The sequence below is a fragment of the Chlorocebus sabaeus genome, chromosome 11 (assembly GCF_047675955.1).
Source record: "Chlorocebus sabaeus isolate Y175 chromosome 11, mChlSab1.0.hap1, whole genome shotgun sequence".
NCBI classification, from domain to species: Eukaryota; Metazoa; Chordata; class Mammalia; order Primates; family Cercopithecidae; genus Chlorocebus; species Chlorocebus sabaeus.
Genome location: NC_132914.1, coordinates 107,472,057 through 107,492,764, shown reverse-complemented (window position 1 = coordinate 107,492,764; position 20,708 = coordinate 107,472,057). Strand labels below are relative to the sequence as shown.

The window sequence follows — 20,708 nt, the reverse complement described above, 5'->3', positions numbered from 1 at the left end:
CTGCACTCCAGCCTGGGAGACAGAGCGAGACTCTGTCTCCAAAAAAAAAGGCTGAGGTGGGTGGATCACCTGAAGTCAGGAGTTTGATACCAGCCTGGCCAACATAGTGAAGCCCCGTCTCTACTGAAAATATAAAAAATTAGCTGGATCTGGTGATATGAACCTGTAATCCCAGCTACTCGGGAGCCTGAAGCAGGAGAATTGCATGAACCTGGGAGATGGAGGTTGCAGTGAACCAAGATTGTGCCATGAGACATAATCCTGGTTAAGTCTCAGTTTTTTTTGTTTTTTTTTTTGAGGCGGAGTTTCGCTCTCTCGCCCAGGCTGGAGTGCAGTGGCCGGATCTCAGCTCACTGCAAGCTCCGCCTCCCAGGTTCACGCCATTCTCCTGCCTCGAGACTCCCGAGTAGCTGGGACTACAGGCGCCCGCCACCTCGCCCGGCTAGATTTTTGTATTTTTTAGTAGAGACGGGGTTTCACCGGGTTAGCCAGGATGGTCTTGATCTCCTGACCTTGTGATCCGCCCGTCTCGGCCTCCCAAAGTGCTGGGATTACAGGCTTGAGCCACCGCGCCCGGCCAAGTCTCAGTTTTTAATAGAATCTATTTCTTAATAGATTATGATTGATAAATATAAAAAAATATAAATGTTAAAGTTTGTACATTCTTAGTCACAAATCAAGGCATTTTGAGTAATTTCCAAACTTAACAAAATACATTTTTATGATTTCTACTTATTTATTTTCTTGAGACAAGGTCTCACTCTTGTGCAAGCTGGAGTGTAGTGGCATGATCGTGGCTCACTTCAGCATCAACCTCTCGGGCTCAAGTGATCCTCCTGCCTCAGCCTCCCTAACAGCTGCAACTACAGGCACACGCCACCACACTCGGCTAAATTTTTTTTTTTTTTTTTAAGACGGAGTCTTGCTCTTTCACCTAGTAATTTCCAAGCTTACAAAAAAATTTTTTTTTTTTTTTGAGACGGAGTCTCGCTCTGTCGCCCGGGCTGGAGTGCAGTGGCCGGATCTCAGCTCACTGCAAGCTCCGCCTCCCGGGTTTACGCCATTCTCCTGCCTCAGCCTCTGGAGTAGCTGGGACTACAGGCGCCCACTACCTCGCCCGGCTATTTTTTTGTATTTTTTAGTAGAGACGGGGTTTCACCGTGTTAGCCAGGATGGACTCGATCTCCTGACCTCGTGATCCGCCCGTCTCGGCCTCCCAAAGTGCTGGGATTACAGGCTTGAGCCACCGCGCCCGGCCCACAAAAATTTTTTTTATGATTTCTATTTATGTGCCACGATGCCTGGCTAACTTTTGTATTTTTAGTAGAGATGGGGTTGCACCATGTTGATCAGGTTTACCTTGAACTCCTGACCTCATGATCTGCCCACCTCAGCCTCCCAAAGTGCTGGGATTATAGGCATGAGCTACTGCATCCGGCCTTGGCTAATTTTTTGTAGCGACAAGGTTCTCACTGTGTTGCTCAGGCTGGTCTCAAACTCCTGGGCTCAAGTGATCCTCCTGCCTCGGCCTCCCAAATTACTGGGATTACAGGTGTTAGCTACTGCGCCCAGCCTCTACTTATTTTGATGGAAAAACATCCAATTTAAACTTTACCAACACTCACTGGCTCACTACTGGACATGTTTTTCTCTCCTCCCCCTGCAGGGAGCCCTGTTAGAAGTACAGATTGCTAGGCTGGGCGTGGTGGCTCACACCTGTGATCCCAGCACTTCAGGAGGCTGTCTTCTAGATATCTTACCTTTCTTGCATGTTTTCTAGCCTTTTTCCCCATCCTCACCTTCTGCTGCATTCTAGTTAATTTATTCTCATCGACCATTTCATTATTATTATTATTATTTTTTTTTTTTTTTGAGACAGAGTTTCACTACTGTTGCCCAGGCTGGAGTGCAATGGCACGATCTCAGCTCACTGCAACCTCTGCCTCCCAGGTTCAAGTGATTCTCCTGCCTCAGCCTCCCAAGTAGCTGGAATTACAGGCTCCTGCCACGATGCCGGGCAAATTTTGTATTTTTAGTAAAGACAGGGTTTCTCCATGTTGGTCAGGCTGGTCTCAAACACCCCACCTCAGGTGATCCGCCTGCCTTGGCCTCCCAAAGTGCTGAGATTACAAGCGTGAGCCACTACACCCAGCCTCATTCATTATTTTGCTCTGTCAATTCTGTTGCCACATACAACCATGAAGTTGTTTTTTTTGTTGTTTTTTTTTTTTATTTTGAGACAGGCAGGGTCTTGCTCTGTTCAGGCTTGAGTCCAGTGGTCCAATCAGCTTACTGTGACCTCAAATTTCTGTGCTCACATGATCCTCCCGCCTCAGGCCCCTCAGTAGCTGGGACTACAGGCATGTGCTACTATGCCAGAATAATTTTTAATTTTTTTTATTTTTTGAGATAGAGTCTCTAATCGCCCAGCTAGGCTGGAGTGCTGTGGTGCGATCTTGGCTCACTGCAACCTCCGCCCCCTGGGTTCAAACGATTCTCCTGCCTCAGTCTCCCAAGTAGCTGGGCTAACAGGTGCCTGCCACTTCACTCGACTATTTTTTTTTTTGGTATTTTTAGTAAACACAGGGTTTCCTCATCTTGGCCAGGCTGGTCTTGAACTGCTGACCTTGTGATCCACCCTCCTCAGCTTCCCAAAGTGCTAGGATTACAGTCGTGAGCCACCGTGCCTGGCCAATTTTTAAATTTTTTGCAGATTCGAGGTCTCACTATATTGGGCTGGCCAACCTTTTTTTTTGGTGAGACGGAGTCTCCCTCTGTTGCCCAGGCTGGGATGCAGTGGTGCAGTCTGGGCTCGCTGCAAGCTCCACCTCCCGGGTTCAAGCCATTCTCCTGCCTCAGCCTCCCAAGTAGCTGGGACTACAGGTGCCCACCACCATGCCCAGCTAATTTTTTTGTATTTTTAGTAGAAACGAGGTTTCACCATGTTAGCCAGGATGATCTCAATCTCCTGACCTCGTGATCCGCCCACCTTGGCCTCCCTGTGCTGGGATATAGGCATGAGCCACCATGCTCAGCCCCTTTTTTTTTTTTTTTTGAGACAGAGTCTCTCTCTGTCGTCCAGCCCAGAATGCAGTGGCTTGATCTCCGCTCACTGCAACCTCCATCTCCTGGGTTCAAGCGATTCTCCTGCCTCAGCCTTCCAAGTAGCTGGGATTACAGGCATGTGCCATCATGCCCAGCTAATTCTTTTGTATTTTTAGTAGAGATGGGGTTTCACCATGTTGATCAGGCTGGTCTTGAACTCCTGACCTCAAGTGATCCAACTACCTTGGCTTCCCAAAGTGTTGTGATTACAGGCGTGAGCCATTGCACGCGGCCCCATTCATTTTTACATTCTGATGATTATACTTTTCTCACTTTCCTGGTTTCATGACCTCAACAATTTTGAGGAGTACCAGTCAGGGATTTTTCGTTTGGGGATTGGTCAGGTGTTTTCTCGATGATTAGACTGAAGTTGTGTATTTTGGGAGGAAGACCACAGAGGTAAAATTCCGTTTTCATCACTTGAGATCAAGGGCCCATGCTTTCAAGATGACACCTCTTGGCTGAGGTAGCATGTCAGGTCTCCACAGTGACGGGCACTTTCCCATCCCCACTGTATGTGCTCTTTGGGACATTGCGCAGCCCGCAGAGGAGGCGTGCCTCCACCTCCTGAGGCAGTGTCCATGTAAATTACTTGGAATTCTGCATGGAAGATCTGTAGTCACCCCCATTTATTTATTTGTTTGTGTCAGCGTGGACTCGTGGATATTTATACTTTGGATTCTAGTCTAATACTATATTTTGTTGCTCACGTTCTTCGGCTTTGGCTGTTGTGGCTTTTTCAGTTGGCTCCTGTGTCCCTTTCACATAACCACATGTTTGTTTGCTGTTTTTGAGCCCTTCATTTCTGGCGCTCCGGTATTCTCCAAGCACGTGCTGTACGTTTTCTGTCCCATCTGTAGAATCAGCCATTTCTCCAAGGATCCCTTCTTTATTGGAGAATGGCATTAGAAACCTAACACTGGGGCCGGGCGCGGTGGCTCATGCCTGTAATCCCAGCACTTTGGGAGGCCGAGACGGGCGGATCATGAGGTCAGGAGATCGAGATCATCCTGGCTAACCCAGTGAAACCCCATCTCTGCTAAAAAATACAAAAACTAGCCAGGCGAGGTGGCGGGCGCCTGTAGTCCCAGCTACTCAGGAGGCTGAGGCAGGAGAATGGCATAAACCCGAGAGGCGGAGCTTGCAGTGAGCTGAGATCCAGCCACTGCCCTCCAGCCTGGGCGACAGAGCGAGACTCCGCCTCAAAAAAAAAAAAAACACAAAAAAACAAAAAAAAAAAACCACAAAACTAACACGGGGAGCCCAGTGTGTTCATTGCCGTCTGAGCTGACAGTACAAGGAAATGCATGTGTGCAGTGACCTGTGTATATACACATCAGTCAGCAGTTTTTCTTTTTTCCTTTTCTTGAAACAGGCTCTCACTGCATCAGGCTGGAGTGCAGTGGTGTGATCTTGGCTTCACTACAGCCTTATTCTCCTGGGTTCAGGTGATCCTCCTGCCTCAGCCTCCAGAGTAGCTGGGACCACAGGCATGCACCACCATGTGTGGCTAATTTTTAAAATTTTTCGTAGATACGGGGTCTCACTGTGTTGCCCAGGCTGGTCTCAACTGCTGGGCTTCTTATCCTCCTGCCTCAGCCTCCTAAAGTGCTGAGATTACAGGCATGAGTCACTCACTGTGCCTCACCACTATCAGTATTTCTATATGAAAACATCCATACATATGAAGCTAAATATGACTTCATCCTGTATCTCCAGCTCTAATTCATTACCACATGGATTATTCTAGCCTCCTCCCCTTGCTTATCTTAGCTTCTCCCCTTGCTTCCTGTTTCCTCCCACTCCAACAGAGAGAAACCTGGCTTCCACCATCTGCCATCTATATGCAGCATTTTGTTATTCTCAGCAACTGTCATTACTAGAAACTGTTAACTTCCGGTTTTTTAAAATGGTAGATTATAATACAAACTACTCTGTAATTGAATATTTCCCTGGGCAGACAACGTATATCAGACATCATTCCTTGCTCATACACACGTGTACCTTGTCTTTTTCAAAGGCTGCATGGTATTCCATGGTTTGAATGCTCTCTAACTTATTCAGTTCTTGCCTCTTGATGAACATCAGCTTATTTCCAATCTTCTACCACAAGCGTACAGTAGGGATTTTACTTTTTGAACATAAGGGAGGATTTCAGGAAAGTGAAATGCTTGATCAAAGGATACAGATGTTTAAAAATCTGAAATCTGTGTGTGGTAGCTTATGCTTGTAATCCCAGCAACTAGGGGAGCTGACATGGGAGGGTCACTAGAGGCCAGGAGTTCAAGACCAGCCTAGGCAAGTAGCAAGATCCCATTTCTAGCAAAAATTATAAAATTCGCCAGGTGTGGTAGTACGCACTTAGCAACCCAGGAGGCTGAGGCAGGAGGATCGCTTGAGCCCAGGAGGTTGAGGCTGCAGCGAGCCATGATGGCACCATTGCACCCCAGCCTGGGAGAGAGACTGTCACCTCCCACCCTCCCCAAAAATGAAAATCTGACACATAGGCATTAATGAACACCTCCATCTACACCTTCCTGATAGGTAAAGCTCTACCTGCCTTTCCTCGTCTCAGCCCGTCTCCCTCACTGAATTAACCACTGTCGACTCAGGCTTTCACAGCCTCTGGCTGATGTCCACAAACTCGTTACCAGTCTGTTTGGTATCAGTCCACGTTGACGTACGCTCTGGTGTACACGCTTTCTCTCCTTAGCTAGCTTGGCCTGTGGGCGACGTTTAGAGGATATGAGGTGGTATTATTGTGCATATTGATATTTTGCTGCACTTGGCTTCACTGTTCAGGATTTATTTAAGTTGATACTGTAGTTCTAGCTTATTTCATAGCCGAGTATCATAGGCCTGAATGTACTCACCCATTTTCCTGCTGGTTTCATTTTTCTCCGAAAACTCTGCTGTGGCTCTTCCCCATGTGTGATTCTCTAGGCGTATCTAGGAGCGGACCTGCTGGGGGTGGGGGTGGGGGTGGGTGGGGGTGTTGAGAGCACCTCTAGGCTGAGTGATTTTGGTCATTCTTTAGAATGCACGCTCGCTAGCTGCTCCATCCTTGGCATCAGAAGACCCACTTCTCGAGATGTTACCTCGTGATTTTAATTTGCCAGTGGAGTTGAGCATCTTTTCACATGAGCTATTCATTTTCTCTCATTTATACCATTTAACCATGTTTCTTTTGGGGGTGTAGTTGCATTTTCCAAATATTTTGATCCATTTGCAATTTATTGGGTAAAAGGGATATAGCTTTTTCTCAAGATGACCACCCACATAATAATCCAACTTTTACCTACTAAACTGAAACACCACCCTTCTCAAGTGATGCATTGAATTACTATAGCTTTAAGAGTTTGGTGTGCTTCCTTGGTTTTTGTCTGCCTGATGTTTGTTAGTATCGGCCTAAGGCCACCACTGGTATTCTCATATATCAGTATGAATTATGTATCACTCCCATTCAGCTGTCAATTTTCCCTGAATCACTAAACATTTCTATATAGGAACAAGATAGTTCCTATCTAGGAACATTGACCCAGTATGACCCCTGGTTGCTTTTTGTTCATTCCAAGGCATTTTTTCCTTCTCATGCGTGATTGTACTGACTAGCACCTCTAGAACAGTGTTTGGTAGTGGGCAACAGTGGACTTGGAATGCAACTCTAAAGTGTTAACACTTTTGGTTTCTTGTTATAATAAATGGTACACAGGGATAATTTTTAGAAGATGGATGTTAAATTTTATCAAATGTTTTTTTTCTCCATCAGCAGAACTGATCAGTAGAGTCTAGCTGTGTCACCCAGGCTGGAGTGCAGTGGCACGATCTCGGCTCTCTGCAAGCTCCACCTCCTGGGTTCATGCCATTCATTCTCCTGCCTCAGCCTCCTGAGTAGCTGGGACTACAGGTGCCTGCCATCACGCCCAGCTAATTTTGTGTGTTTTTAGTAGAGATGGGGTTTCACCGTGTCAGCCAGGATGGTCTCGATCTCCTACCTTGTGATCTGCCCACCTCAGCCGCCCAAAGTGCTGGGATAGCAGGCGTGAGCCACCGCGCCTGCCCAGAACGGATAGTTTTAAAAATTAGATTTATAATCATCCATCTATCCTTGTATCCTGGTATTTTTAAAAGTGATAAAAGAATCATCTTAGGGAATTTGCAAAACCAGAAGCCCAATCCCAAACCCATCACTGCCAAATAAGCACTAAAGTAACCTGTAAATGAATTCAGTTCTGTTCACCTCTCCATCCCATACCTGTCAGCAACGGGGAGTGTGGAAGTTTTGGATCTGAACAGCCTAAGAAGCATCTCTCCGTTGCTAGTCTCCAAATCTTTTCAGGCTGCTAACAATGTAGAGCGCGGAGTCTTGGCTTTCTTCACCACACCGACGAGTGAGGCCTTGTGTGTTTAAGACCCCACTGGCGACACTCAGCTTCCCCATCCTTAAAGGGCAGGGAGCCAGGGTGGGCTTCACATGGGCGGACCTGCTACCAGTCGGCCTGTCTACTGTGTAGTCAAGTCCAAGACGTCCCTGTCCCCTCCAGTCACATGGCCTCCCTGCCCAGCGTGAGCCTCCCCTGCTTCCCCACAGAGGGGCAGGCCCGGGTGTGGAGTGGAGGCCCTTGGTGCTCATCACTCCCCCTCCCACAGAAGAACAGTCACCACCACACTGAGAATTTATCATAGAATAGATTTATTTACCTGAAACCATGTCTGTGCCACGCTCATTGTTACCAGCACAGAAAGAAACAAACTGATCTCTATTTACAGTCTAAAGTCAAACATGCGTTATGATAAATTGACATTTAGCATTTTATTAAGATAAATGCATCACAATATTTGTATTGCACCAACACCTGTCTACTTCTGATTTCATTAAATAAGTTACATTTAATATAGTGCGAAATAGCTGTCTACACACTCAGAAAATAACTGAAAACTGGAGGCCTACACTTTAACCATTCAACACCTGTAGTGTTTTTAATGAATTTATAAATAAGCAAACTGTACAGGGCCAATTAAAAAGTAGCATGTTCCAATGTCACTGGAGAGGAATCTGGCTACTTACAACTGAAGGCATGCATTAAAATTGAATACTGTACATTTATATAAACTATGACATTTTGCAGAGAAATGTGGCGACTTGGCTGACAGCTTCCAAGTTCTTAGATAAGGTTTCAGAGCCTCATTCCTCTTGCAGCAAAGAAACCAAACTTCTCTGGAGAGGCTTTCTGATTAAGCTAAATTGTACATTTGTAATCATTATTTTGATTTAAAAGCTAACAACCCCATTGGTAATACACATTTCCTCCACATAACACACAGTGAGTTGGGAACTTTTTTACGTTTCTTTTTCCCCAACATCAATCATGCAGAGGGTTGGTAGATGTGTTGCTAAAAACGCACATGCACGCAACCGAACACCCTTACATTTCTGCAAAATGGTTTAGGAAGCGGTTACTCCAGTATTGCTGAAAAGGAAAGAGAGAGGAAATCAGCTTCATGAAATACAGGGAGGAAACGTTAGAATACCTGTTTAAATAGATGAAGATCAATAGCGACAGATGAAAAGGAACATTCAGCTTGATCTTTTCAAGGTTTCAAGACCAGCATTTCTGATTTACTGTCCCTGAGGCGCCGCCCACACAGGGTAGCATCTAGAAGCACTGGCTCAGTGACACACACTCCTCGTGTCGTCTGGCTACAGAATAAAGGTTCTAGAGGAAAATCCCATGAGGCAGACACAATCATTGCAGGTATGAAAGCAGCGAGACAGGCAAAAGGACAAGGTCTTGGTTAGTGGTGCAGAGGGTGAGGTTGATGAAGTGAGCAGCCAGTAGCAGCACAGCCTTCCTGTCCCTGCCCTGTGGGCACCCGGCCTCTGGCTGCTGGCCTGCCTTGCCTAGCCCTAGAGGGGAAACTCCTCCACATCATTCTCCTCAGTAAGGGAGGGTGAAGCCTACCCTTCTTGCTAACTGCAGGGGGTGTTTGGACAATTTGGTGGTTACAGTCACAGCACAACTGCTGCCTCTGCTCACAGGCACTGCAGACGTAGTATGCTCTGGCCCTGGGCAGTGGCTAGATGCTTGATAGACCCTGAGCTAATGCTTGTGGTCTCAGATCTCCTGAGGTCTGCCTGCCTCAATCAAGGCTGAGGCTCCAGTCCGGGGGGATGTGGGAGCAGCTGTTGTGAGGGAAGTCGGCCAGATGCCCTGCTTGCCTGGGAGCTCACCGAGCTCAAGGGACGGCTTCCTCCAGAATGGATCATGTGCATTCTGCAGTAATGATTTCCCAGTTAGGGTATGTATGAGATTGTTGTTGTTCTGGGCAAAGCTCAAAGAGGCCAGGGGAGGCACAGGGTGGCAACAAGTGACACTGATGGCTGGGCCTTCAGCCACCTGCCCATCAGGAAAGAATGTGGAACTGAGTTTCAAACAAGAGCCGCCTGACAGTAGGCGTACTGTGGGGCTGGGCAGTTGCTGCCTCACTGCTGGGTGAGGGCCTGAGGCCAGGGATGTGCTAAGACCACGGTGCTGGACCTGGTCTTTATGGACTGACCTGAGGAGGAGATGCTGAAATGTTTTCACCCGGCAAAGCCTTACGGTGAAATGGACCAAGTGGCCCTGCTCAAAGCAGCAGTGGGCCTAACCTGCTCCCAGCTGTCTGGGCCAAGGGAAGTGGGTCCCTCCATGGGCTCCTCTGTGGGCTGGAGGGGTATGAAGCTGAGAAACCATGAAGCTAGCCAGGGGCTGTATGACAGCAGGCCACACTACACTTTTTGTAAAGGCCACTAGGTCAAGGAACTGAGTCAGGAAAAGCTGAGTTTTGGTTGCACTGAATAGTAATAGTGCAGCACTCAAGTCAGTTTGCAGCCCAGAGATGCATTCCTTGCATTTGGCCCATTCAACCCATTTCTTGTTACACCTCATGATGCTCAAACTGGCAAAATTTACCCCCTGCCCCAAATGTTCCCTGCTGGGCAAAGCAGCCTCCCTTCCCGAGAGCCACAGCTGCCTGCAAGCGGCCTTGGAGGCCTCACAGTAAGCCTGATTTGCCTCGAATACCTGGGCTCAAGCAATCCTTCTGCTGTGGCCCCCAAAGGGCTGCAACTACAGGCATGAGCCACCACATTTCCAGCCACGGAGTGTGCTTTTAAGAGTCAGTCTCGCCGGGCGCGGTGGCTCAAGCCTGTAATCCCAGCACTTTGGGAGGCCGAGGCGGGTGGATCACGAGGTCAGGAGATCGAGACCATCCTGGCTAACATGGTGAAACCCCGTCTCTACTAAAAATACAAAAAAAAAACTAGCCGGGCGTGGTGGCGGGCGCCTGTAGTCCCAGCTACTCGGAGGCTGAGGCCGGAGAATGGCGTAAACCCGGGAGGCGGAGCTTGCAGTGAGCTGAGATCCGGCCACTGCACTCCAGCCCGGGCGACAGAGCAAGACTCCGTCTCAAAAAAAAAAAAAAAAAAAAAAAAAAAAAGAGTCAGTCTCCAGGTTCCACCTCCACCCCTTGAACGTAGCCCTCTGAACTAAGCAGCACCTTGTCCTGCTTGGTGTCTCCTAACCCTCCCCAAACTCCATCTGCATTACATCTACTGGTCATCCCAGTAACAAGAGCCTAAGTACATTTTCAAGAATATAGTCGAGGCCTCACACCCTGGCTGAGGAGTAAGCTAGTTTTTGGGCTGTGCAGAGCCATGTCCTACTAACTGTGCTTTAACATCCCCTGGAGTGATACGTCTTAGCCACAAAGGACAAGACCAAGCAAGGCGGGTGGGGGAGTGGGGAAGTGGCCTATTTAAGATGAACCTATTGATACCCAGAGTTCACTGCTTCAGTTACTTGCTTTCACTAGTTTTCAGCTTTTTAATGAACAAGTAGCAATGTTCTGGGATGATTCCTGGCAGCTGTGAACCCTCATTTTAGCACTACAGACGGCACAGCTCCTTCAGCCTGTTGGTCTGGCTGAAATGCCTCTCCCCACTCTGGCTTTTGCCTGGCTTGGGCCCTCCCGGTCATCTTGTGGAGCCGCTGTCCTAGGCAGCCTGTGGAGGTCTATGAAAGCCACACCTCCAGCCAGCTGATGCCACACCCAAGTCACATGGCAGGTGCCACAGGCAACCCCGCTGCTCACAGGGCATCAGGGAGCACAGCAGCATCTGACATGGGGGTGGCTTATAAGTTAGTGACATACAGTTATCTCACTTGGTAGCAGTCACCTTTAGGCTAAAGCATCCAAATCCCAGGGAAGAAAATACTCACGTTAGTTGATGGATGTTGGAAGGCATTGGAGGAAAACACCACAGTTAGGACTGTTAATGACTTACACACTGTTGGTGAGACTCATCTTGAACATGCGCAAACATTGATCGTAGTAACGGTGGTGGTGGTTAGTGCCACATTCAAATAAAAATAGTTCTATACAATATGTTCATTTGGTCATGTGCTATTTACAGATTTTACAAAACACACACATACACACGCACACTTGCCCTTATGTTCTCTACACCAGGCCAGCAGAAACTTGCATAAAATGTACACCACAGATGACAATTAGTGCCTGTACATTAAGAATACAATTCCTATGACTACCTACGCAGCAGAGCAGGAGCCTTCTTCCCCTCAAGCAGAGTACAACTAAAGTTCTGAGCTAAGAACTGGAGAGAAAGTTGGACATGTCTGTTAGTCCCAGGTAAGCCACTTACGAGTTAAAGACAAGACAGTTATTTTTCTCTGTCCATTTAAAATGTTTTATTTTTTTAAAACTAGATTGTGATGTGCCACTGAAATAGGCAATGTTGGCAAAACAATGTCTGTTACAATAAAATACATTAGACATTTAAATAAATAACCTTAAAAACTATGTGAAGGGACATAAACCCAGTCGATTGAATCTGAAACAATGTTTTCTGCACAAGCGAGCACAGGCATACCTCTCATTAAAACTGATGTAAACTGAACAAACCATCGCAATCCTAAAGAAGCAGCCAAGCAGGGCAGGGGTGAGGTGGGGAGAGGTGGGGGGGGGGGTGGGATGGGGTGAACGGAGGCCAAAGTGGGTGAGGGAAGTAGCAAACCAAAACAATACTGACTGAGGTAGCAAGACTCTGCTCAGTGCAGAAAAATTGGCTTATGAATAAAAATTAGACTCTGATACCAAATTAAATCCAGATCATCATGCAAAAGACACAATACATGCTATTTAGTTTTAGGAAAAAAACCACACATTCATTTCCTAAAATCTGCTGCCAATTAATTTGCTGACAATGTCTGCTGGCTCAACTATTTTTTTTTTTTATACAAGGATGAGTATTAAACAGAACACTGTACATGCTTTTTCATCTACAAAAAAATATTTGCATAAAATAGTGTTAGTTCTCTGTACATGTCAATGGACACTTTAATTATGTGTATAAAAAAGGAAAATCTTGCCCCACTGGAGTCAGAAAAAGCAAAACAAAATCTAGAGTATGAAACCTCCATCACCAGCCAGTATGTTCATGTGAAAATTCAGCAGAAATAGACAGTTGCTTTAAACAATAAAAAAATTAATTGATTAAGTTAAAGATCTTCTTTATGGAAAACTGTCAGTCAAGACCAGAACATATCACTAAAGTTAGTGTCTGTGCTATAGACCCAGATCACCAGGGGCATTATGAGCAGCACAAACGGCCAGGAAATCCCATCGGTGCATGCCGAGAACGAGCAGGATTTGGTGGCAGGCTGCACACACTCTTTACCAGGTTCCAGGTAGTTGCGGGCCACAAACTTGAGCGTCTCGTCCATGAGAATCACGGGCAAGGAGATTTTCAGCACCATCAGCCACTGGGTCACGTTCAGCGGTGTGATCTGGAAGATGAGCTGACACACAGAGAAGATGCATCACGCCTCCAGTCTCCCCAGGAAGGTGGCTGGTCCCCAGCCCAAGCCTCACCCAACCACTTACTGGCAAGGGTTCGACATAGAGGATCAGGAAGTGGAGTGACATGGACAGGCAGATGGAGCCCACGAGCCAGATGTTCTCCCAGGGGGGCATCCTCAGCAAAGACTGGTTTTCGGACAAGCTGCAGAGCAAGGAGAGGTGGGGGAACGTACCCTCAAAGGCAAGGCACATGTCACAGTGGTAGTAAGACCCTGTTGGACTACACTTCAGTAAGGTGGCTATTAACCTGGCACCATCCGCTGACCTAACTCCACTAACTTTCTACAGTGGCAAAGCTGAAGAGAATGTCCCAATGTAGGACAAACTGAGTTGTATGTCTATGTTCTGGCATAGCAGACCCCATCTTAGTGGGTTCAAAGCTGTTCCCAATTGCCCTGGAGACATGGGCTATTTAGAAATTTCCATTTTTGTCACGGGCTTAATTGAATGGTACCATTTGTGTGAAAGGGTGAGGTTCCTTCCCTGTGGGTGCTGGCATACAGGGGTACCAAAGTTCCTATTTTTGGCCCCCCACGGTTTCTTTTAAGGAAGAGCTCCAAAGAAACACAGGGCTAAGCACTCCCACTACTTCCTGGAGGTGACGACAGCTCATGCTTTTAAAACTGGTGTTGCCTGTTCTCCTTTCTTTTTGGAAGGGAAGAACTGTCCTGTGATCCTTAATCAACCATGACTACACACAATTTCCCAGTGCCCTGGCAGCATGCTCGCCTCAGCCTGCCATGAAGGTGCACTAACCTGTTGAGGGCGTTACACATTTCTATAGTTACTAGAACAGAGAGCGCCATTGTCATCGGGTATGGGGATTCAAAGATTGCACAATCCACGCCTTCAAAGTCCGGGTTGTCCTCTTTACACTGTAGGAAATGACTCTGCAAGAAAAGCCAAATTCCTATCAGCCTAGTGTATTTTCCAAGTCCAGGCACCAACCCCATACCAAGCCTAGCACAGACCAGCCTGAGTGCAGAGCCAGCCAAAAAGTTTACCCCAATTTCTCAGAGAAGCCCTGGTCCTTCAGAATCATCTTAGATGTAACTGTTTATCATTTGAGTCTTAAGATGATTTGATAGATACCCAAACTACAGAAAGGTCAAGGCCTCACAAGACTTCTCATGTAAGGTACAGAAAGAAAAGTGACTGAGTACCAGCTGGTAGAAGGTCACTCTTGGACCACCGTCAGCAGCAATGAACCACCATGCAGCAGCACCCACGGTAGCAGCGCCGACATAACCTGGGAACAAATAACGACGCTGATGCACTTGCCTCTGCAGGGCTCGCTGCCACGAGGCCATGCAGGCCAATCCCCACAAGGATGAAGATTAAAGACATGGGACAGTAACAGTAACCGGAGCCTGTGGTGCTACCACCACCTGCTCACGCCTGGTAGCCAGAGCAACTAGACCCTGGTTTCTGAAGGATAGGGGTATTTCTGGTACGTAAGAACTGGATAACTTTTCCTCCAGAATGTGTGAGAAAAAGCACTTGCTCCATCCTGTGCCAACCTTTCCCCTTGCCATGCCTTCTCTCAGCAGGTAGCACTTCAAGGCTGCAAGTGTGTGTGTCCTCCACGTAAGGCTGCACAGTGTTGGGGGACTAGATCACACCATGACTTTTGGGCAAACTAATGCTGCTACTTGTACACAGATTTATTTGCTCCATTAGAGGGCCAGCAGCAGCTTTCTAGGGAAATGCCGTCAGGAGCTAGGGTGGAACACTGAGCAGCATGGCCCTGCCCTCAGCAGCTCCTGGGATTTCCCCCAGTATTAGCTTTGAGTTTAGGAAGTTTACTGCAAAGAAGCAACAAGGTGCAGCAGAGAATACACAGAATACAGACGAGGTGAATATCCCCATGTGGTAGCACCAAAAATAACAAGTGCATATACCCACTAACCCACGAATTATAATGGAGCATGAAGGCCGCTGGCTGCGAGGATGAGGCGCTACGCATGTCCAGATATGGAAGAATCTGACAAGCAGGAAGAAGGCAAGACAAGGGTCAGCATGGAGGTGTGCACAGCATGCTGCAATCTTTCCAGAAGGGCACAGGGTACATGAGCACCTCAACGCCAGAGGGAAGTGACTGGCCCAAACCCTTTTAACTCTATGCCATTGTGTGCTTTTTGAATTTTAAGTCATGTGAATATATTATGAAAACACAATGCCTTCCTATGGGATCCCAGGGAAGTGATTTCACCTTACTTTCCCAATCTATGAAATGTGGAAGAACCAACGGCACCTGGGGTGAGGAATATGAGGGCTAAATAGATGATCTATGTATAAAAGGGACCAGCCACCGCGCAGTCCTTCTCTTTCTTATGGAAACAGGGACTACATTTTTTATCTTGGTGACAAATTATCTATTCAAATCCCACCTATGAACTCTTAGAAGGCAGAACCCAGCATGAATCATTCTTATCCCTTTGCATACAGGGCTAAATCTGAAAATGCTGATGTTTAATTGCTCATTCACAAAAGCCCAAGTAAGGGCAGGATGCTCAAACTGGAACTAACTGTGAAAGGACTTTAGTAAATTGGGTGTATAGTTCATCGAACTGTAAGAAGGCATCTCTGTCTTTTGCTACCCTATACAGGGATAGAAGAAAAAATATGCTTTTAAGGGATGAATTTACAAAATTTCAGATCACAAACATTTTGTTTAAACATCAGTAATATAAAAAAATTGTACTCACAGCCAATAGCCAAGTAACGGAAAAAGAGCCACCCGCTGATCAATGGTTCCTTTGGGTTCCGGGGAGGTTTATTCATGATGTCCAGATCAGGAGGGTTGAACCCCAGTGCAGTGGCAGGCAGGCCATCTGTCACCAGATTGACCCAGAGCAGCTGAACAGGAATCAAAGCCTCGGGAAATCCAAGGGCTGCTGTCAGGAAAATACTGTTTCCAATCAAGAAAAGAAGACAGAGAGCCCAAATGACTTCTGGCCACTATTTAAAAAGCATCATCACCCCCTCTTCCTCCAGAAAAATAAATGACAACAACGATTAAATAACTTCAGGTAATTACCCAATTTTGAATTAAAGTTCACTTTTACTTAGTTTATTACTTAAATTCAGATGACTGAGGCCAGGTGTGGTGGCTTATGCCTATAATCCCACCACTATGGGAAGCCAAGATGGGCAGACTACCTGAGGCTCAGTAGTTAAGAGACCAGCCTGGGCAACATGGTGAAACCTCATTTCTACTAAAATACAAAACACTGGCGGGGAGTGGTGGCACATGCCTGTAATCCCAGCTGTTTGGAAGGCTTGAACCTAGGAGGTGGAGAGGGCAGTGAGCTGAGATCGTGCCACTGCCTGAAGCCTGGGTGACAGTGAGACTGTCTCAAAAAAATAAAAAATAAAAAAATAAGCTGACTGAGATAAAGCCAACTTTTGGAGCGCAAGAATTTCACATGACTATCTGGTTAATTTAAGCTCAGTTTCATGTTAAAGAGGATTCTTTGCATGTTGCGGCAGCTGCAGACAACCCTCCCGAGGGCCAAAGCACCACTGCTTCCATAAGGCATTTCTGTCTTGCCCACTCCCCTCTTCCAACTCAGGCACAAAGACCAAAGCTGTTGCAATCTGGAGAGCAAACTGGGAGAACTGGGCTCCACGACCCATTTAGATAAAGGCATATAGAAGTGATGCTGTCACAGAGACCTACCAGACAACTTCCCCAACGTTGGACGAGATGAGGTAGCGGATGAACTGTTTCATGTTGTTGTAGATTGCCCGCCCCTCCTCAACGGCAGCCACTATGGTGGAGAAGTTGTCATCTGCCAAGACCATCTCAGAGGCAGTTTTAGCCACCGCAGTGCCAGAGCCCATAGCAATGCCAATCTCAGATTTCTTCAGAGCAGGAGCATCGTTCACGCCATCACCAGTCTGAAAGGGAAAGCAATGGTTGGGTCAGCCAGTTGGCATGCCACACTCACACCCCTGGGCAAAAGCCCACTGAATGGGAACCAGGAGGAAAATGAATAGAGCCGTAGGTCTCTTGACAAAGAGTTATAGAATTTTTGTTTCTTAAGTTGGTGTCACAAAACACATTTTACCTAGGAAATGTAAAATTACCAAATAAGTTTACTGAAGTGGGACAAAGGGGACTTCAAATTTATCTGTATTATCTTACTAAAAACAAAAACAGAACCTATGTGGCAGTCAAGAGGAAGTACTTGTATCCACATGGATAAATTTTAAGTAGAAAGGTGAAGATTGCAAAAATATGCAAATTTTTATGTTTCTGAGATGGAGTTCCACTCTGTCTTCCAGGCTGTAGGGCAGTGGCGCACTCTCGGCTCACTGCAGCTTCCGCCTCCTCGGTTCCAGTGGTTCTCCTGCCTCAGTCTCCCAAGTAGCTGGGATTACAGGTGCCCACCACCACACCCAGTAATTTTTTGTATTTTTAGTAGAGACGGGGTTTCACCATGTTGGCCAGGCTGGTGTTGAACTCCTGACCCTAAGTGATTCACCTGCCTTGGTCTCCCAAGTGTTGGGGTTACAGGCGTGAGCCACTGTACTCGGCCAAAAAATATGTCTTCAAAAACATGCAAAAATAATACTGTCTACAGACACAAAAACAGCACTCCCATGTTTTTAATATTTTTGCTGAATTCCAACTTCAGTTACCTCTGGGGGAGAGGAGAGTACACTTACAGTATGTTTCAAAACTAGTATTTTTTTTAAAGAGAAGAAAGTAAATTTAACATAATATATCTGGATGAAAATCAGGTGAGGGGAAGAATACTGGAAATGCTTCATTAACAGCCAGCTCTTAAAGAACATCCAACTTAAAAGCAGGGCAATCCAAACACAGGGTGACAGACTGATTACATCCTCAATTTTTGGAAAACTTAAGATAAAAACACGTCTCCTTTAAAAAAGAGACTAGATCACCAGATTGTTCCTCTGGGACTGATCTGGAAGGCCCTTCGGGGTTTTAAACGACTCTAGGATCTTCCCTGCAAGTAGCACACAACATGCCAATCACTGATTCACCGAATTCTAGAGAAAATACCCAAATCATGACAAATTCCAAATTAGGGAACTATGACAAAAAAATCCAGTGGTCAAAATTAGAGTTCACTGTGTGCTTGTGTAGCCCGAGTCACCTGTACATGTTCAAACATGCTCACCATAGCTGTAATCTCATCAAAAGACTGAAGAAATTCTACAATTTTAGACTTGTGGGAGGGTTCAACTCGAGCAAAACAGCGGGCGTTCAGGCAGGCATCTCGCTGGGCAGAGGGGTTGAGTTCATCAAACTCCCGGCCTGTGAAAGCTTTTGACGTCACATCCTCATCCTGCCCGAAGATGCCGATGCGGCGACAGATGGCCACAGCGGTGCCCTTGTTGTCCCCAGTGATCATGATGACCCGGATGCCTGCTTGCCGGCACAGCTTCACGGAGGAGGCCACCTCGATTCTTGGAGGATCCAGCATGCCCACGCAGCCAACGAAGGTCAGATTGGTCTAAAATAAGAGCATCACTTTAAATAAAAGTGGCAAATTCTAGGTTTTTGTCCCCCCGTTTGAAAAATGCCCAGTTAAACATTGAGACAGGCTTCTGCATTTTCTTTTCTTTTTTCTCTGAGGTGGAGTTTCACTCTTGTTGCCCAAGCTGGAGTCCCATGGCACAATCTCAGCTCACGGCAACCTCCGCCTCCCGGGTTCAAGCAACTCTCCTGCCTCAGCCTCCAGTGTAGCTGAGACTACAGGTGTGCTCCACCACACCTGGCTAATTTTGTATTTTTAGTAGAGACATGGCTTCTCCATGTTAGTTAGGCTGGTCTCAAACTCCCAACCTCAGGTGATGTTCCAGCCTCGGCCTCCCAAAGTGCTGAGATTACAGGTGTGAGCCACTGCGCCTGGCCAGTTTCTGCATTTTCTTATGAGGAAAAAAAAAAAAAATACCACTACACTCCTGTTACCAAACCATTCTTTAACTCTTGTGCTATTCTAAGCCCACAATACCAAAGCTTCTTCATTTTGTTCACAGCTTTAGGATGTCACATCCTTGATCTTAAATAATTCTATTCTAAGTAGAAAAGTGGAAGGAATCTCCAACTTGGACCTTTTGACCTTCAGTAACTAATGAATATTCTAGAAATAGCCCCACTTAAAAAAAAATCATGATTTAGATGAGCTGCAAAATGGGGTTTACAAGCTTATTTAAGCTCATCTTGATTATTCTACTTTGAATTCTACTTTGAAAATAACAGACTTTTATTAACTATGTATGTTTGAAGCAGCAATCTAAATTTTAAGGGTGACACAGCTGGCATGGAGAAAAACAAATAACCACACCTCTTTCTTGGCAAAAGTGAGAACTGTTTGACCTTTTGCTTGAAGGAGTACTGTTTAAACACAATGAATCGTGCCGGGTGTGGACAAAGAAACTTTTCATTAGCTAACCTCATATTTAATAAAGTTGGCAGAGTCTTCAAGGTGCATTTCTTCTCTTCTCAGTGGGTTGTCATGAGTGGCCAGGGCCAGGCATCGCAGGGTGTCGCTGCCACTACCCCACTCTCGAATGACAGACATGATCTTCTGTTTGACTCCAGAGGTCATAGGAACCTTAGTACTTCCAACTCGAATGTGGGTGCACCTGTCAATGACACCTTCAGGAGCACCCTGGAAATGTTACAGATTTAGATCAACAATTTTGTTTTAATGGTTCACCAGGATCTTAACCCTGGTAAGAACATCTCAATTGCAATCTGCCATACTTGCCTTCACAAACATCTTGCTCATTGATGTCCTGCTTGGTTTATTTGGTGTACAATAAACCGACATTGACTTTCTGTCACGTGAAAACTCGAGAGTGAATTCCTTTTTCATCAGCTGTTTAATGACCTACAAAGGGAACAAATATGGAATACTACTGGGTGGCAATTTCTGAACTTTTTTACCTAACAAACAGTAAGCACCTATTACATGACAGATGCTAGGGATATAGCAATAAACAAAACGGACAAGTTTTTGCCCTCATGAAACTTGTCCCCTATTTTGGGGGAGAGAGACTAAGATGCAAAAGTAACACAAGTGCTATGGAGAAAAAGGGAAGGGGGAGAAAATTTGCGTATGTACAGATCATACTGTTACCTAAAGTGGTCAGAAGACAGTGACATTTGAATAAAGATGGCCCCATGGGGCCTGAAAAGATGTGCATGAACCCGGTGGGTAGTGGTGAAAACCCACCAGGCAGAGAATGGGAAGTGCAGCCTGGCAAGTCCTGGAATGGTGAAGGAGTGCCAACGTGGCTGGAACAGAGTTTACATGAGCAAAAGGTGAGACAGGTAATGGCAGAAGACGGTAGAAGCAGGTCACAATACCTCAAAAGTCATTATGGGGCATTTGGCTTTTATGACAAGTAAAAAAGGAAGACAACGGAGGGTCTCAAGCTCTAGTTGTCAAGAATTGGCTGAAGGTGGTCAGGTGCAGTGGATCACCCGAGGTCAGCAGTTTAAGACCAGCCTGGCCAACATGGTGAAACCGTCTCTACTAAAATTACAAAAATTAGCCAGGTGTGGTGGCAGGCACCTATAATCCCAGCTACTCAGGAGGCTGAGGCAGGAGAATTGCTTAAAGCCAGTGGGGGCAGAGATTCTAGCGAGACGAGATTGCACCACTTCACTCCACCCTGGACGAAAGAGCAAACTCCGT

The 20,708-nt window shown here is 46.3% G+C and overlaps 1 protein-coding gene and 1 long non-coding RNA gene across 2 annotated transcripts in view; both read right to left on the bottom strand.

Annotated features, from left to right (window-relative positions):
• Window positions 1–8,466: 8,466 nt before the first annotated feature.
• LOC140712800 (uncharacterized) lies at window positions 8,467–11,478 on the bottom strand. The gene is made up of 2 exons (XR_012094592.1): window positions 11,367–11,478; window positions 8,467–8,576 (listed from the first exon to the last, which is right to left on the bottom strand). It is a non-coding gene; the product is annotated as an uncharacterized lncRNA (long non-coding RNA).
• A 352-nt stretch (window positions 11,479–11,830) lies between these two features.
• The window catches only part of ATP2A2 (ATPase sarcoplasmic/endoplasmic reticulum Ca2+ transporting 2), a 64,198-nt gene continuing 55,320 nt past the window's right edge, over window positions 11,831–20,708 (bottom strand). The window contains exons 12-20 of the mRNA XM_008004681.3: window positions 19,776–19,898; window positions 19,458–19,676; window positions 18,180–18,515; window positions 16,709–16,929; window positions 15,735–15,937; window positions 14,190–14,275; window positions 13,783–13,916; window positions 13,051–13,168; window positions 11,831–12,965 (exon numbers count right to left, since the gene is read on the bottom strand). Coding sequence (XP_008002872.1) covers window positions 12,696–12,965; window positions 13,051–13,168; window positions 13,783–13,916; window positions 14,190–14,275; window positions 15,735–15,937; window positions 16,709–16,929; window positions 18,180–18,515; window positions 19,458–19,676; window positions 19,776–19,898 — 1,710 coding nt within the window. The 3' untranslated portion in view covers window positions 11,831–12,695. The remainder of the gene's footprint in view (window positions 12,966–13,050; window positions 13,169–13,782; window positions 13,917–14,189; window positions 14,276–15,734; window positions 15,938–16,708; window positions 16,930–18,179; window positions 18,516–19,457; window positions 19,677–19,775; window positions 19,899–20,708) is intronic.